This window comes from Drosophila novamexicana, unplaced genomic scaffold (assembly GCF_003285875.2).
Source record: "Drosophila novamexicana strain 15010-1031.04,08,12 unplaced genomic scaffold, DnovRS2.1 tig00001222-arrow-arrow-pilon, whole genome shotgun sequence".
Taxonomy (NCBI): domain Eukaryota; kingdom Metazoa; phylum Arthropoda; class Insecta; order Diptera; family Drosophilidae; genus Drosophila; species Drosophila novamexicana.
The window spans coordinates 827,133-845,871 of record NW_020824845.1 but is presented as its reverse complement, the minus strand read 5'-3'; the positions used below and the strand labels follow the sequence as shown (position 1 = coordinate 845,871).

General features: G+C 36.5%; 1 protein-coding gene across 1 annotated transcript; it reads left to right on the top strand.

Annotated features, from left to right (window-relative positions):
- Positions 1 to 9,777: 9,777 nt before the first annotated feature.
- On the top strand, positions 9,778 to 18,637 carry LOC115766801. The gene is made up of 10 exons (XM_030710826.1): positions 9,778 to 10,727; positions 10,867 to 12,057; positions 12,137 to 12,564; positions 12,659 to 13,024; positions 13,804 to 13,824; positions 14,023 to 14,532; positions 14,604 to 14,957; positions 15,028 to 16,150; positions 16,220 to 16,419; positions 17,389 to 18,637. Exons 1-10 carry the CDS (start codon positions 10,664 to 10,666, stop codon positions 17,719 to 17,721), a joined length of 4,590 nt encoding a protein of 1,529 aa, XP_030566686.1. The 5' UTR covers positions 9,778 to 10,663; the 3' UTR covers positions 17,722 to 18,637.
- The last annotated feature ends 102 nt before the right edge of the window (positions 18,638 to 18,739 follow it).

Here is an 18,739-nt window from a genome sequence, read left to right as displayed (position 1 = left end):
ATTCGAGAGATCTTCAATTTGTTTGTTTAAATCATGTTTCGGACTCAACTGTAGAAAAAAACAAGTTAGAATGCTCTGGTTGGAAGTGCCCCACTAGGGGACAGCCTAAACTTTCTTCTCTCCTTACCTTTCCTTACTCTTTCTTACCTATTTAATAGGCAAATGGCGTACTAGCATTATTTATTATAATTATGATCTGGTATATACTATACTAGAAACTACATGTGCAATTTTGTGACGTGACCTCCTAAAACATAAGAGATAAATATAATTTCGATATCGATTAATTTAAAGCGGGGAAGTTATCGAAGATCGGACAAGCATCTCCGACCACATAAATATATATAGAGCCGATCTAGCCGATCTTTGCTGCCATTCGAGTTCATTGTTTTTCTATTATTAGTATTATTATTATTATTAATTATTGGTATGGCTGTAAGGAATGAGGCGACGGCAAATAGTTCGGTCGGTTGATGATAGTTGCGAGTTCCACACCGGCAAGGGGAACTACATTTATATTTAATATAATATACTTTATTATTTACCTATATAAGGGTGACATATTTTTATAGATTGCTTGGAAACGGAGTAAGTTATCGATTATCGGAAACAAACTCGATCTGCGCGGAAACTAGGAGCATCTACATCTAAGATCTCTAGCTCTTATAGGTTCTGAGATCCTTTGGCTCATACACACGGACGGACGGACGGACAGACAGACGGACATGGCTAGATCGACTCGGCTATTATAGTTTAAACTATTTACCTGAAATGTTAATAGAATAAGCAATGAAATGAAATGTTAATAATAAGCCCACACACACTCACAACCGCCCTTACACACACTCACTCACACAAAGGCAATTTGGCATTGTCTTTAGTATAATACATATGTAGGGTATAATGTTCAGCAAATTTGCTTAATCCATAATAAAACGCTACAATTATCACACTTGAAAATCCTTGCCAGCCCGTAGTGTTTGTTGTTGTTGTCGTTGAAGCTGTTGCTGTTGCTCCCCACAGGGAATTCAACTAACGAGCCATTAAACAATTAAAGCATCGTCAGGACTCGACCCCGCCAGCAGCACCGAGGCATCAAGGCAGCCAGGCAGACAGCCCAACCCGATGGCCAGCCAAGCATTTGACCATCCAACCAAATACAAACAACCAGAAACACATATCAGAGACATGGTGAGCAATCACTGTGGGTAACTGGGAACAGTGAACGGTGGGAGTGGGGGTGGGGTTGGGAGAGGGATAAATCAGCGGGGGATGCCGGGTTTTCACCTAAAGCACAAGAGCTAAGTTACACGCACGCCCATCTCGCCCAAGAGCCAACCACTGTGAATATGCTTCAATTATTATGAGCATTCCGTGCCGCACCTCCCACCTCCCACATATCCGCACATCATCGCATAAGGATTATCACTTAACAAAAGTCCAATTCAACATCCAACCCCATCGTGACTGGTTATTCTCTTAACAACAACAAAAAGGAGTATGCAAATGGGCCATGGACCCAGCCCGTCGAGTGGCAGTAAAGAATGCATACGTAATTAAAGGAATCCATGCTGGTTCGGCTCACACATCTCGCTTTTCTGCTGTTTTTGTGATTTTACATACACTTTAATAATTAAAAATTGACTGGAATTGGAAAACTCTTCTAAAATTTATTGAACAGCTTCATCAATTGATTTCTAACATCAGCCAAGAGTTCTTAACCCTTGTCAAGCTTGTTAGTCTAGGTAGCTCCCCGTCTTCCTTCAAATTGTTATTAAAAAAAAATTTACAATTGGCCCAAGAAACAGCCAAACCTAGACTACAGACAAGCCACATCATTTTGTCTTAATAGTTTGGTTATAAGGTTTTCTTTAAATCAGTACTGAAACATTTTTTTCCGATAAAGAGAATCGAAGATTTTGCATTCATTAAAAAGTTTCCTTTTTCTCTTCTGTCTGTCTATCTATCACCCTATTTCTATTTAAAATAGACTCTCAGCTTTAATCTTTGCAAATGTAATAAAAAGATAGTTTGTGTAGAGCACGGATTTTGTTTCTCAAAATAACTTTACAAAATCTTAATTTTCTTATATTTTTACGATACGATGCGAATAGGTAGTTTTGGTGAATCTGGTTTTCTACATCCGTTTACGCCCGGCGTTTTGATTCAGGTTTTGGTTTGTCATATATGTATTTTCAACAATATTTTAAGAGCTAGAGTCTTCAGATCAAGTCCCAATTTTCTGCTAAATCAAATAACTTGAAATTCCAATTGGAATCCCAGAAAAAGCTAAAATGCAATTTAATAGCTACTGTTTTTTTCTAAAATATGATCTGATCGACTACCTTGATACCCTACTTGACTTCACTTTGGATACTACTACTTTATTTTGGGCAATCGGTATGGATAAGTGTTCGGTTTCGTGTAATAAATAGATTTATTTTTAGGGTTTGATTTAGTTTGGCTGTAAACTCGTTTTCAGCTTTGAATATGATTTTGTATAAGAAAATATGCCATTCATTGAGAATTGTTTTCGTAATAGTATCTATGTATATATTAAAATTCGCTATTTTACAATGTAGTAATACGTATGACATGTACGCAAATAAATATTGTAAATGCGCAACGAACCGTTTCGAAGTGCAGATTCAACAGTTGCCCTTCCATCAGAGAAACATTTAACATCTCTAAATATTCAGTTATTACATACTACTTACTCTTATTGCTCTAGTTGCACCCTTCTTACTCATTCGTGTGCTTATCTGCGACACGGACCACGTTCTGAATCGCATTAAAACCAACCGAGCGAAATATCAAACTTCGTCAAAGTCTAGAAATATTATCAGCGGATTCGAATCAAATTTAAGAAATGCCACGCCAGGGTGACCAACAAATACCCTCTACCCGACTTTTAAATATTATGTATCTTAATATGCGAGTTGCCGACTTGGACTGTGTTTTTCTTTCTGGCTTAAAAGACAAAAATATAGATATATTACAAAATGCAAGTACTTTTCTTTGAACTATTTGGGTGATGGGAAACGAATCCAAAGAGAGAAACATAAGTCTATATAGACTGTCTTGACTGTCTGCCCTGTAAAAGCTAGAAAAGCTGCAATTTTCACTATAGCTACCTTATTTTGAAGGTCCACGCTAAAACGGGTTTTTGGGAAATTCCATGTAGCTTACACAAATATGGGTACAGGGTATAAGAGAAAACATTTTTGATGGATTCCCGTCAAAGCAAGGCAAGAACTCAGTCGAGTGGCCAAAACTGATACCTCTGTCGAAACCCAAAGATACGCTGAGATATTTTTGAACTATATATGTACATACATACCATATAAAAGTTCGGGCAACGTGCCGAGGCGTATAAGTACCGAGCGAATGAAAGACCGGCAGAAAATGGGACATAGGATTAGTGTTCCCCCAATGGCATTGGTAGGCAAATATTTTTCCAGCTCTGCCCCCAAATAGCCCGTGCCTGATGTGGTAAACACTGGGGAAAGGCTGGCTAGAGGTTGGAGATTTATACTGAGAGCATGTAGCCTGAAAATGCGAGCTGTGATTTACCAAATGGAATGGGTAAGCGTTGGGTTTGAAAACCCAACTGAGTGGAACAAATAGAAAATCAACATTTTTGCCAGTTATTACGATGCAACAAATTTTATATATGTAACTTTTTCTGTTCTTAAAACCATCGCACAAAAACAAATAGGTAAGAGTGCAAATAGTCCAAATTATGAGATACCCTGTAAATAGCTTCGCAAAATACATTGCTGCTAACGCTTGTTATACAAACAGAAACCAAACCTTTACAAAAAAGCAAAAAGTTGTAAATAAAAATTTATTCTAAATTAATATTTATTTTCAAAATAAATATATACTAATATATATTACCTGGTCCTTAACACACTGTGTTCAATAGTTTTCTATTGTACTAAATACTTAGGTTGACACTCATTTTGGGAAAACGGTGGTACGGAAGTTATTTGTTAATTTTCAAAGAGTGTCGTGAAAATTAATCTGAGAAGTGTTGCGCACTTTTCGTAAACTCAAAGTCTCGTAAAGAAAAATGCAGGCCAAAAGTTAAATAAATGAACGTTTACCTTTCGCTTCAGATTGCGGGACTTAAAGTGCGGATATGTTGATTCCAACTTTAGGTTCTGAAATCGATGGGGCTCAAATTCATTTGAAAATATCTATGTTAAATTTTACTAGTGGTAGAACGAATCAATTTTAAATTGCCCCGGAAGGGAAATGAGTAAGAAATAGTATATAATCTTCTTCTAAGCAAAGGGGAATACCCGCTATTAAGATATAAAGCCAGATCGTTTTAGTCTAAATATCTTAAATACAACTAAAAGTCAGTAATTAAATACGGGCTTGATCTTTAAAGTTTCGTAAAATTAATAACTGTAAAATGATTATTCAAATGATAATAAATTGAAAAAAGTTTAAATTATGAATGCAAAAAGTATATTAGGCAAACCTGTTAGAACATTGTAATCACAAGCATTTATGGTATGTGCTTGCGTTTGCATACGTACATATATGCAACCCTAAGGCCCTCCAGGCCCTAAGAAAGGTCATAAATGAGCTGAAGAAATCTCAAGAATAATACAAATAAAACCATAATTGCATGTTTTCACACGAGAATCGATATAGCCGCCTTGTCCTTGCACCGAGGGTTGCACAAAGGCTGCGATGATCTGGACTATTTCTTTGGCACGGAAAATCGGTTCCAGTCGGAGCACGCTGATTCCACCACATGCTGGGTCTGTGCCTGGTCCTGTGCCCTGTTTACAGGCAGAGATCTAAATGTTCGATCTGCTCAAAACAGTATATCGCATAAAAAAACAAATAACAATAAGCAGAAGCTGGGCCAGGGCTTTCTCAAAGCAAGTTTTAGTTTTTTACTTCCATCCATGTACACGTTGACATATATGTACATATCGTGTATGGTATATACCTGTATATACATCGTACTACATACATATGTAAGTGTGCATATTCTCAATAGCTCTCTGTGGGGTTAGCCTCCGTGCACTGAAAGACCCTTGAACTTAACCATTGTTAGACGAACATCGATATACAAAGTGGTCTTAATTAATGCTTAACTTTACGAATACACAGCTACACACGAATCAGCAAATATTTACACTTTGTATAGGTCAAAAAACCGAAAGTCTCCCGAAATTCCCAGTCGGACCTTAAACTGAACTTTTACATTATTGCGGATAAATGATTTTTTGTGCAATGTTTTGTCCGATTGCCCTCAAACTTAATTTCAAATATCTTTGTGAAAATGTTCTCTAAGGGTTTTATTTTCTTCAAAATTCACTCCTCATTGTGCTTTTAAAATTGTCACCTCACCTGCAAAGGTATCCTACTGACAGAGAATCGAAATAGCCGTTTATCAGATACAGCTATATCCGAAGTGCGCAATTCTGCCACAGTTGCCCAGTTTTTTGAGTTGAGAGCATTCTTCAAGGCAGATTCCTTTTGACCCAAGCTGCCATTGGGTCATCGATAGGTCGTGTGGTCATGTCCATCATATGGTCAACGATATATATTGTCCTGCGGTTTTTCCGGAAGCCGAACTGGCGTTCAGATAGCCCTTGCCGTTCTTCTAGTTCTTTCAACAATTTGAACCGATTATATGTTCAATAGTTTTCGCCCGACATGGACCATACATATAACACGTAATGCGGACGGGTCGTCGGGTGGCTTGTCGCATTTTGGGATCAGCAACAGCCTATGAAATTTCCATCAATCTAACGGGGAAGCGATGGTACTTCATGCACTTGCTGAAAGGAGCAGCATAGGCTTCATGCTTATTTATGGACTCCATCCGATCCTCAGGCTGTATTGGCCTTACCAGAACTATAACTTCGTCCGTATCAGTCCATTGTGGCATTATATGTGTAGCAGTGGTGTGTATGTGTGTGTATATATGATACATGTATGTATGTAAGCATTGATGAATGCGCGTAAGCCCGCTTCATTCATACCAAATGCCAACTCTTTTATAGTTATATATATAATATAATATAAAATAATATAATACTTAAGTATTATATTGCAGTGTCAATCTATCGAACTTTATCCAACTCTATATACACCTTCATCTCTCTGTTTCTCTTTTACTTTATTCCCCTTTTTGCTTCTAGTCATTCCGTTATACGTAGCTCGCGACATTAGAGATACATTCCCTTCTCCATTTACCCGTTTTAGTTATTGACAAGCCACAAACCAAAATCGCACCCACAAGTTCACAACAACAAACGGTACCCAACCAAAAGGGCAAATCAACACACAGACACACACACACGCACACACTGATAAGCATGCACAAACGCAGGCAAACTCTGTGGTAAAGACTCGGTAACCACATTTGCCCATTTCCACAAGTCCAAACATTAACATAGGCGTGTATATGTGCACGTGTGTGTTTACTCTTTATTGTTGTAACGTAAATAAATATCTATTTTTTTTAAATTTATTTATTTTTAAACGGTGTTGCCTTATGCGGCATTCGTGTATCTTTGGTTATATAAAAGAGCCAGATTTGTGACAGTATATTAGAAACTGTTAAAATGTGTGCTAACGAAAGTATGTACAATATTTTATAGCATGTTTAAATAAAAATTAAGATATAAATATTAATATATATCCTATTCAGGCTTTTTTGCATACAATATTTTGGTTATATGTGTGTATTCTTTTAGTCTTCTAGTTGCGCCCTCATATGAATTGATGGACATGTAAAATTAATCACAAATCTCATATATGTAATCCTAAGAGGGTATTAAAACTTCGGCGCCGCGAAATAAACTGTTTTGTTATCAGCTGCCATAACACATGATCGGCTGCACCCGACCCAAACGTTTTTACTTCTTTCAATCATAAGAATTTAACGAAAAACATATTGTGTGTGGTGCGGTTCTTAAATTTGCTATTCTTCGTTATGTGAGTAAACCTACTAACTTATCGAAACTCGTCTAAATGTACTCACTGAACGAAGTTTTGATGAGCGAGTACAGTGATCAAAATCGGGAGCGCATTTTCAAATCAAAGTTAATTTTATATCTTGTATGCCACTTTTATTCATATGACTGTTTTTAATTATCATATCATATTCAATAAAAGTAAATGCACAAAATCAAAAGCTTTATTAAATTAGTAACGAATTATAATTTAATATTATTAGTTTTCCCTAGGATCAATCTTTAGATCTATATTCACTTTAGATTCACTTTAGTTTTGGTACTGAATTTATATATTTTTTATGTATTCTTTTCAATTTGACATTTAAAACAGTTTGGCTGTGACAAATTATTGTGCGCAATAATACATTTTCAGTTTCCTTTTAAACAAAATATTAAAAGCAAGACATTTTGAATTCTGAGCGTAAAAACTCAATCAAGTTTTTTCTCTCATAAGGAACAATGTTAAAACCAGTTGGGACATCAAGAAAAACTAACGTTCAGCAAAATGATGAATAGGAGGCCAAAAGTAAGCAATTGATTTTCTCTTTATTTGGATGTGAGTACAATAACTTTGTAATAAGTTTTGCATTGTGCCAAACATTATTATATTTTCAATGATTTGCTTTGTCTTAATATTACTTTGCTAATTATTATTGTTCATATGCTTAACCATTTGTATGTACTAGTTATAACTTTATTTAATTAATATAAACATGATTTAATAACCCAATTAAACTTGGAATAAAACCCTTGGATATCCAAAGTACTTCTACCCTTTAATATATACTAAACTCAATAAGAAAACAAAATATTAGACATTATGCATAAAAATGGTTGAATATATTTTTTTTATATAAAGTTAATGTTTCTGTTCATAAGCCTGGTGTTTCAGTTTACTGAAAACATAAGAAAATGAGAAAAATTGGATTACATTGAATTGAATTTTTGATTCGAATTGATTCGAAACATTTATTCAATATATCTATTTATGCGTTATAACAGGTCAGACATCTGAAAATAATTTATTTGAAGAAGACAAAATAATATTTTTGAATTTTAGTAAGATTTGTTAGAGAATATACTCTTCGACAAATGTCGCAACAAACGCGTAAGACGTATTTTGAGACAAGCAACAACAATCAGAACAAGTAAAACACTTAAGTAGAGCGAGGTCGACTTGAAGATTCCCTATACTGAAGTATATTATATATTGTGCGACTTTGATAGTGTCTGTTGATATTAGAAATTATAAATAAACTCAAACTGGGAATAAACAAACATAAAGATAAGAAAGATTGAAAGATCGATTTTAACATGGATGATAAATACATATGTTTGTCTGTCGCATATATTTGCTACAGTGTCATTATATCCACTTTACGCATTGTTCTAGGTACAGGGTATAAGAAGCAGGGCCGGAACCAGGGTCCTTTCTGCGATCGTCACACGAAGCTGCTTTGTGTTTTTATTAGGCCAATCATATTTATAAGTTAAAAGCGCACAAAACTTTTGGAAAATAATACAATGCTGGATTAATCGTGCGATATTCCAATTAAATGAAAACGCATGTGAACTACGAAGTGTGTAGTAGAACGAACACTTACGCCGCCCACCCACACTCTGAAATGGGACCGGGTACCCTGACCGAACGTGAACGTAGCGCACACTCATCCTCAGCGCAACAGATTCTTGTTTATGTCTGTAAATGTGAATGTGGATGCGGATCTGTCAGTTAGTTATATGGCACGGTCAGGCTCTGTTGTATATCGCTGTATTCGCTGCTGCCACTGTGCTGATCCCTGTTTATTTTTTTGTGTGGTAGCCAACTAAAAAGCAGCGCGTTGCAATCCAAATCTGTACCAAGTGAAATAATTGAAACATGTGTGAATACTTTAATTACATGTATGTATGTGCTTACATACTTACAAGTGTATATGTGAAGACATACAAATATTTATTTGTGAATATATGAGTGTATATACACACACACACATACAAACATTTATATATTGATATATTTATATACAAAGGCGCTTGCATATACATGTATATATATATATGTATTTGGTAGAAATGTACGTACACACGTACATACATATGTACGTAGAGAATCGCAAAATGTTCAAAATAGAATCCGCGTACATACAATTTAGCATGTGTGTATGTATGCATGCACATATGTATGTATGTACATACATACGTGCATATATACAATTGTTTGTTATCTCAAAATTTGTATGCTGGGTGTGTTTTGAGATACGTAATGAATTTATATATTCATGTTTATGAATGTACTTGTCCATATACATACATATATACATATATAAATTAACGCTTGTATATTTATGAATATGAATGTATGGATACTTATGTATAAACCATTTATAAATTTAAATATATGTACATGTACATATATACATATTTATATATATATAAGCGTATATGCAAATCTGAATGCATCAAAAGGAATACTGCACTTTCAGCACTGAACTGAAGTTCAAGAGCACAAAAATTGATTATGATGTTTATAAATGGTTTTAATTGAATACAATAGAGTGAGAGTGATCATCAAGAGCTTGTGAGTGAGATTCGCATAAATATGAATCGTTTATGCACACAGTCGCCACACAACAAGCACAAACATGCACACTCAGACGTAGCAATGCATATATACATATACATATGCATGCACATACTGTATACCGTATTCATATATGCATATACTAATTTACATATACACATGTACACCAACACATCGGCAAACATTAAAGAATTGCAATTTCAGAGAATAAACAAGCGCTAAAAACTACAACAACGACATAGGCACAAAAAGAAATACCCTAAAGTGCCGACATTTACATATACATATGTATGTTGGTGTGTACATACATATGTAGCTACACAACACACACATACGTATTATTATCGCACAACGTATTAAATTCGGGAATAAATAAAAGAAGTCGGGTCGTCTTTTGCCGGTTTAATAACGGTTGATGGTTTCGAATGGTTAAGTTTGTGAATACTTACTCGTAACAATGCATTGGTCTTAAAAACTGAGGACTGAAAAGTCGGAGACAGTTACACTTGCATACATGTTATACATATGTATGTATGCACACATGCCTATGTATAAAATACATACATATGTAAGTACCTTAAAGTGGACAGTAACAATAACTATAATAGAATATGCTGAGATTGGAACTGTTAAGTGATTGTGGCTGCTGATTGTTAAAGAATTTGGTGAGTATAAACACATATGTACATAGCTGATATTTCCCGGCCTTACCTTGCCTAAAATTTCGGATATCAATTTTCCCCAACCATTTTCCGCCTGTTGAATTCCACGTAGAATTTTATAATTTACATACATAGATATTTAAAAATGACTTCCATCGAATGAAGAATCAAAAGTTCGGTTCTAAACCTCTTTCGAAAATCGACATAAAGGCTTAAGAAATGGCATTTTCTCGATTTTTGAAATTCCAACTCCAACTCCAACCCTTATAAGGTATTTATGATGAGAATATCGATATTATTTGCCAATATACAATAGATATATTTTGTACTTATTGGATTCAAGGTCAACGCACCGGACACGCATCCGACAAAAGGCAAAGGGCAAAAAGAAAATATACATATGTATATAGTTTGTGTATGGGTCAGAGATGACATCCTCACCCCTTAATATATATTGGATAACTTTCGGATACCATGTTTTCCAATTTATAGGTACGGAATGTGATTGGCATGTGATTGTGTGTGTTAACAAATATCATGTGCTATAGGCTACCGAAGATATGTTGTGTACATATATAAGCTTGCATATATCACATCATAAGTATCGCACTTTTCTTTGTTTTCTTGTTAGGTATGAATACATCACCATTTGCATCTAAAAACAATAATACTATGGCTTCGCTTGAAGCAGCTACAAAGTTAACCAAAGATCGAAGAGTTCATCAATTAGCCAAATTGTATGGCTGTTCGACATCCATCGATCGTTTAATGTCCATCGATGACTCTGTTTCGGACCCCGATTTCCCCAATTCATCTGCGAAAATACCTTTCCATAACGCGTGCTGCCATTGCAGTAATCCCAGACGAATAGAGATGAAATCCAGGAGCTGGCGTTACCGTTTCCTACTCGCCCGATATGCGACTACAGTTCTATTCTCGATGGTCATTCTCTTGGCATCTGCCCAGGAGGTAAACAACAATAAAAAAGCATCGAGAGGTGATGCCCTTACACTGAACGAAAGCAGTCCTTTGAGTTCGTCGTCGAGTTCGTCGTCTGACGCAACCGTTCCTAATGAAAACACCATCGTATCAGAGCCCGATCCCGAGCCAGAGCCGGAAAGCGCTAACCAAACGCTCGGCACCACAACTATTCCAAACAAAGCTCAGAGCCGACGAACCAACAAGGGACTAGATATGCCAGCCGGTCTGCTTTCTTCTGGGGGGACGCAAGGCTTTAGCATGATCAGGAATAGTTTGATAAGCGGGGATACTGTGCTGCAGCGTCAATTAAGGGAGAAGGCCAAACAGGATAGTTTGGAATCAATTAAGATGCACATTCTGATGCGTTTAAATTTGAAAAAACTACCGAATATAACAAAGCCAGTTTCGGTACCACAAACTATATTGGAAAAATTCTATAAAAACTACAACGCATCGCTTTCAAATTCGTTGCGGGATCATAACAATAAACCAGATTCAGCAAGTACTTCCCGAACGGGTCTATATGTGCCTGAGGAAATTGTGACGGATTCTTCGGAGACTACGTCAAATGTTACGAAAAACATTTACAATTCGCAGCATACATCAGCAAAGCATTCATCCTCCAACCAGAACCAGAACTCGTCCCCAGAAATGCAGTCTGACGATCCCAATAATTTTAAGGAATTTCAATTTATTTACAATCTGGGATTTGATGATCATCAAAATCATAAATCCACTGACTCCAGAAGCAACGATGACGATGATAATTCTGATGATGATGATGATGTTGAATATGAAAGCATTCTTTCTCACATAAGCAGCATTTATATATTTCCAGAACGTAAGTTGAATATCCCAAAAAACATACAAATCGACATCCAAATCTAATTTATTGTTTATTTTCTCAATCATCTCTAAAGAGCCTCACGTGCGACATAACCGCAAATCAGATCTTCTTCGTTTCAAGTTCAATACTGGATACTCGGACATATCTCACGTAACACTTCACTTATATTTGCGAGGCTTGGAATGGATAAGTGCCCATCAGCCGAAGATCATTGAAGAGATTGCCAATTATCAGAACAAGGACATTGTCGTGGCTCTGCATCGGGCCATACGTCGTTCAAATAGCACGAGTTATACACACAAGGCGAAAATATTTGAGTTCCGTCACAAAATTCCATCGGGTCTCGGTCAATGGGTGAACGTGGATCTCAAGCCCCTGTTCGGCACAGAATATACAATTGGCCCGAATCCAACTCAACTCCAAGAAATTTTCATAAAAGGCGTCGAGCCCTGGATGAGGCCTTTGGTGGTAACGACAGACAGTACTTCAAAGAACCCATTGGTACGATATCTCTTATATCTATATCTATACTATGGTATAGATAGATATTATATGATATATTTGTAAATTGTGATTTTTTTGCCTGTTTTTGTAGACAGTTCACATTGAAATTGGCTCCCGGAAAAAACATCGACGAAAACGGAGCGTTTACTTGGATTGCATTGAGAGCGATCACGAGTTGCGCTGTTGCCGATATCCTCTAAAGGTCAACTTCACCAGCTTCGGATGGCATTTTGTGGTGGCGCCCGATTCGTTTGATGCATACTTTTGCAGTGGCGAGTGCAGAGTTGGGTATTTGGAGCAATATCCTCATACCCATTTGGCCGCTTTGACAACATCGGCGACCCCGTGTTGTTCGCCAACCAAAATGAGTTCCTTAAGCTTATTGTATTTTGATGAGAGCCATCACCTGGTGTTGAGTGTTATACCAAATATGTCCGTTGAGGGATGCAGCTGTTCCTAGCCTCAAAATTGAAATATATACACATACTGAGCAAGATATTAAGAAAAGTGTTTAGATATTAATATAATATAATGTAATAAAATAAGATAAGTGCATACAATACCATACCATACATACATACATACACACACAAATATTTGCACTCACATGCATACATACATACGTTAAAGTACCTGTAACATGTTTGAGCATTGCACGAACGTACATACATACATGCGTATGTAATGTTAATGCAATATTTACATAAATCTATTTGGCTTATCATTGCTTTACTTTTTTATACCTTTTTTATACTTGTTAGTTACAGAGTAATCCAAATCTAATTGTAAGTAACTACAAGGGCATCGTTTGCTGTTAAGTTTAGTGTCCATGTATATATTCTAATAACATTGTCATTCACCACGAACAAGCGAATAAATAAATTATTTCAGATGTGTTGCAATACTTGAAATGATTTCTCAAAGGACCAGCCCATACACAAGAGTAATAAAAATGAGAGTAAGGAACATAAAATCATTTGCTTATTTTCTGGTTATAGTAGTTGGACACATTAATAAAAATACCACCATCAGAAGACCTTAGAAATAATCGATAATACTGAGATTATTACTATATCCATACTCTGGTCACACAGTCGCGGCGAATGTGGCGATGGTAAACGATGTCTGTATTTCTGTTGTTGTGTGGGTGTGGATTCATTTCACGGAATAAAAATTAATAGAACTATGTAATTAATTATCAAAATGTGCTCAAATAACTGTGTTGGTGTTGTTGAGTGCGATTATGTTGTACTAAAGGTGAGTTAAAGTTGCACCTGCACTAAAACTAATTCCACACATAGCTGATACACACACACACACACACAGACACACTGTAATATAGGCAATAATATGTGGAATAGTGTGCAATGCAAGCTTGTACACTTTCGCCGCGTTTGTTTTGATCCTAAATACTGGATTAGAATACAATTTCATGAATAAAATCATTAATTACAGCTAAATGGTAGCGATATTACATCCTTGTCAAGTTATGAAGCGGTTCAAATGTTCCTTCAAGCTAAAGAAACCCTAGTAGTTGAATTATGCCGAAAGAAAAATCCAATAAGTCCGTCAAACTTAAACGAGGACATCAATTCTACGATAGATGGCGTTCAGGAGGCGGATGAAATCTGTTCAAAAACGAAAAGTGTTCAAATATCAGATGCCAGCGCAACCAGTGACTCCTCCAATCCTTTGCCACCGTCAGCTAAAAATCAAATCATATTAACCTTGCGCACATTTCGAAATGTTGAGCGTACCGAGCAGCCCCCCACTGTTGCTGAGCCCATGGCAGTATCAAAGGAGACACAAACATGTGAAACTTTTGCTGAAGTAAATAAAACTAATAAAAGGATTATAGTGGGGCATCGCGATCAGAATGAAGATATTGTCCAAACCATCGATCATTTTATCGAGCAAGAGCATCATCTCTTTGAGCAGTGTTTGGAACCAGATATCGACATCGAGGTAAGGCTATATATATATATGTACATATATACATATATCACCACATATATGCAATTGTTTTAAACTTGCAGGAAGTAACGCTCGTTAAGAGAGACTCAACTAACGATCAAATAGGACTCAGCGTTTCCTGCAATGGCTTCTATAGTAACAGAGATAACGAAGAAAGTATTGTTAAGCCTGTGATATGCAACGAAAACATTAACACAGACTTGAAGGCACCAACAGATGATGTGGATTCCTGTGAGAATGTTTTCATAAGTGATATTCAACCAGAGAGTGTTGCCGGTAGGGATGGTCGGCTGCGGCGTGGTGATCAAATTCTTCGCATCAACGGCATGGACATCAAAAGTAAAAAACACGCTGAAACACGAATGGCCGAGAATAATATGGCTGTTACGTTGCTTGTCAGTCGACTCTTATATCCCGTAAGTATACAAATAAATCTATACACATGCTCATCAAAAGCTTGATTAGCTGCTCTTACATATAATAAAGGACGACGACGATGATGACGAGGATGAGGATGATGACGAAGACGAAGATATGGATAGTAACTTCGAATATGCTAACAGCTTCCTTTCTGATTACACAAATGTCGTTGACAAATTAGACAAAGTTCTTTTATCACAACGGCAGTCAATAAATGCCGTTAACAATCTAATAACTGAACCATCTACAAAATTAAACCATCTAATTAAATTACCAGCAGCTGCCAACGGTTCGGAAGCAAATATAGAAATGACTAAAAGTAAGAGTCAAACACATACTACTTCCACGGACATGAGCTTCATTGAGAAGCCGAGAATGGCGAGTCACCCACAGTTCGAGTTAGATAGCAATGCGAGCCAAGAAGTAGCATTGAAACAATTAGTAGATAAAATCCTGCCAAATACAACGAAAACTGCCACTATCACGAAAACTAAACAATATGATTATGACGACTGCGAGCATATTTATGAAACTATTCCCGAGGATTCCGAAACTGAGCCACTTTACTGCTCACCATATCAAAGCTCAAACTATATGACCGCAATGGGATCTTGCTCATCACCAATGATGCCCGAAGCAGATGTTTTAGAAATGCAACAGCAAACACAACGAGTTGCACAATGGTTGGGTATTAAGTCGCAGATCAGTCCAAGATCAGTACACACCCTGGCTGGCCGTCCAAGCTTGTACCATAAACAGCAGCAGCATCGAATATCAAATCGTGTATATACACTGCGCAGTGCTATAACAAATACGAGTGGATCAAGCAGTAGTGGGGCTGGATATAGTGCATGCGGCCATAATAATATTGAAAACGAGAATAAAAGCATGAATCAAGAAGAGGTTGACAACTCTTCAAGTGCCTATAATACAGGTGGCTCCAATAACAGTGCTTCCCCTCGCCAAAACGCCTCAAATCTAGACAATGAAACTATTGCTGCCACTGCTGCCAACAATCCGATAATCGCCGCTAGCTCCTATCAATGCAATACGCAACCCATTTTAGTGCAATCACAGTCATCAAAAGATTCTGTATTAAAAACGCCCGTAACTAGCATGCTTATGCTGCCATTCGGTAAGACTGGTCGCATATTATGTTCCAACCCCACCCAATATAGTGGTCCTGGCGGTAAGTTACTAAATTAATTTGGTTACAAAATTGATAGCATAATATTTACAATTACATCTTTTCTTTTAGAAAATACCACTCTCAATAAAACATCTACAGACGAGATGAACCCTTTCGCACTCAACGCATCAGCAGCAGCGCCAGCAAAAACGGACTCTAAAATAATGCGATCCAAGCCCAATCCAACAGAACAGCAAGAACAGCAAGGCCAATGCCCTCAATTCAATGCGCCCAATCTGAGCCGTTATCACTTTGTTAGCAGTCAAGAGGTAAATTAAATGCCAAAAGAGATTTAATCATTTGAACGTAGGCCTTCCTATGGTCCGCGCAAATCGAATTTGTTTTATACCATTGATAACTTGATATCAAACCTCACCTGTGTAGACTCTCAAATAGTATGATATGATAGATTAAAATAATTTTTTTTGCATACCTTCTCTGTATATACCCTTTATACCTCCTCTCTCTATATACCTCCTCTCCTTATAACCTCAACCCATTGAAAATCGGTAAAAGGCGTTTTTGAATAAGCATCAATAGCCGAGTCGATCTAGCCATTATTCGTTTGTTTGTCCTTTGGTAGTAGAAGTCAGCTATTAGGAGCGTTAAACCTGGGCGTCCCGAAAAAATCTGTCCTTTTTGTTATAGCCTGAACCCATTAAAAATGGGTATAAGGGTATATTGTATTTATGCAAAATCCAAATGGATGTAACAGGTAGAAGGAAGTGTCTCCAACCCCATAAAGTATATATATTCTTGATCAGCATCAATAACCGAGTCGATCTAGCCATTTCCGTCTGTCTGTCCGTCCGTCCGTCCGTATGTATGAACACAAGGATCTCAGAACCTATAAGAGCTAGAGACTAGTGCCTGCGCAGTGCCTAGTGCCTGTTCCGATTATCGATAACTTTCTCCATTTCCAAGCAATCGATAAAAATCGATATCGATATCCTGTTTTTTGGGCAATTTTGGTAAATAATAAGAGCTAGAGTCACCAAACTTGACATTTAACTTCTAAAATAGAATATATATATATGCATTTGATGTTGAAAGAAGTGGGTTCAGGGTATCCTCTCTACGGGAGCTCCCGACTAGAACCTCTTGCATGTTTTAATTTTGAACTTAGAAGGAAAAGGATACCCACATGTTCTAAGTACAAAGTCTAAGCGGAACTACTAGATTTAAAATTACTTTTTGCCGAAACAAACAAGCATTATAACAATAAACAACCTATACAGGTCGCCAATAAGACACTTTCAGTACCAAAACCAAGTTCTATTCTTGTCACAACGGAAAATGCTTCAGAGGATATTCCTATGGTATGGAAAGTAAAGCGACGTCCAGATGGAACTCGGTATATTGTAAAACGACCAGTACGTAACAACGTCAGCATGGGAATTCGGAAAAGCATTCGCAACAATGAAATAACAACAACAGAGGATGATACAATATCAGAGGTTAAGATCGGACGTTACTGGACTAAGGAAGAACGCAAACGACACATAGAAAGAGCACGTGAACGGCGGCATCATCAACAATTGCTTCATCAACAACAGTTTCCAGCACAATAACTATTAGCTTTAGCTTTACAGAACCTTTAATCTGTAGAATAAATTTACGTTATATTATGCTATATGTATACGTATCCAAAAGCCAGGTTTCAAAAGCGTCAAAATTATATAGTAATATCTAAACATCTGACAGACTGTAGCTTGGATATTATTAGTATGCATAAGTAGATTATTGAAATTAAACCAAAAATCCAAATAATGAAACAGTTTTAAAGCATGATGTACTTGACTTTTCAAAAGTCATCGAGTAAAAATCAAAATAGTATGACAAGCATTAATTCATACCAGGGCGTTTAATATAAACACTATTCTCCTACATTTGTATGTATATTAATTGATTTATTAGTCACTACAGTAAAATATGTTGACAGTAAACTAGTTCTTAAACATATATTAAATTTTGTCAAGTGTTGAAGGAATTATTAAAGAGCGCTCCATTTTAATTGTATTACAAACAATTTAAACTTAAGAAACCGATTCCTTTTCAACATTAGTACACCCACACATAGCTATTACTGTAATGTACACAATAATATAATATTATATATCTGATAATTCTTAAAATACAATTTTTGTATAGTCCTTTTTACAAGTATGGCTATTTGTTATACCCTTGCAGAGAGTATTAAAATTGCATTACGAAATAAAGAGAGCGATAAAGTCGTATCATGTCGATATTGTCTATTTTGGTGATTTCTTATGGTATTTCGCTTTCAACATACCCTTGTAAAGTGTATTATAATTTTGCTCTCCCTTTTTTAGATCAGCATCAACAGCCGATTTGATTTTACCATGTCGTTCTGCCCGTTTTTATGCGAAATAGTCTTTCTGTTGTAAGTATTTCATATGTCGGAGCCGGATCGGACCACTACATCATACAGCTGCTATAGGAAAGAAAGAAAGTAAGTAAAAAAGAGGGTTATATGGGAAAATATTATGTCTGACTAAGCATTTACGAGCTTTACTATACTCACATATCAAGAAAACAGAAATGGTTACAAGGGTATTAAATCTTTTA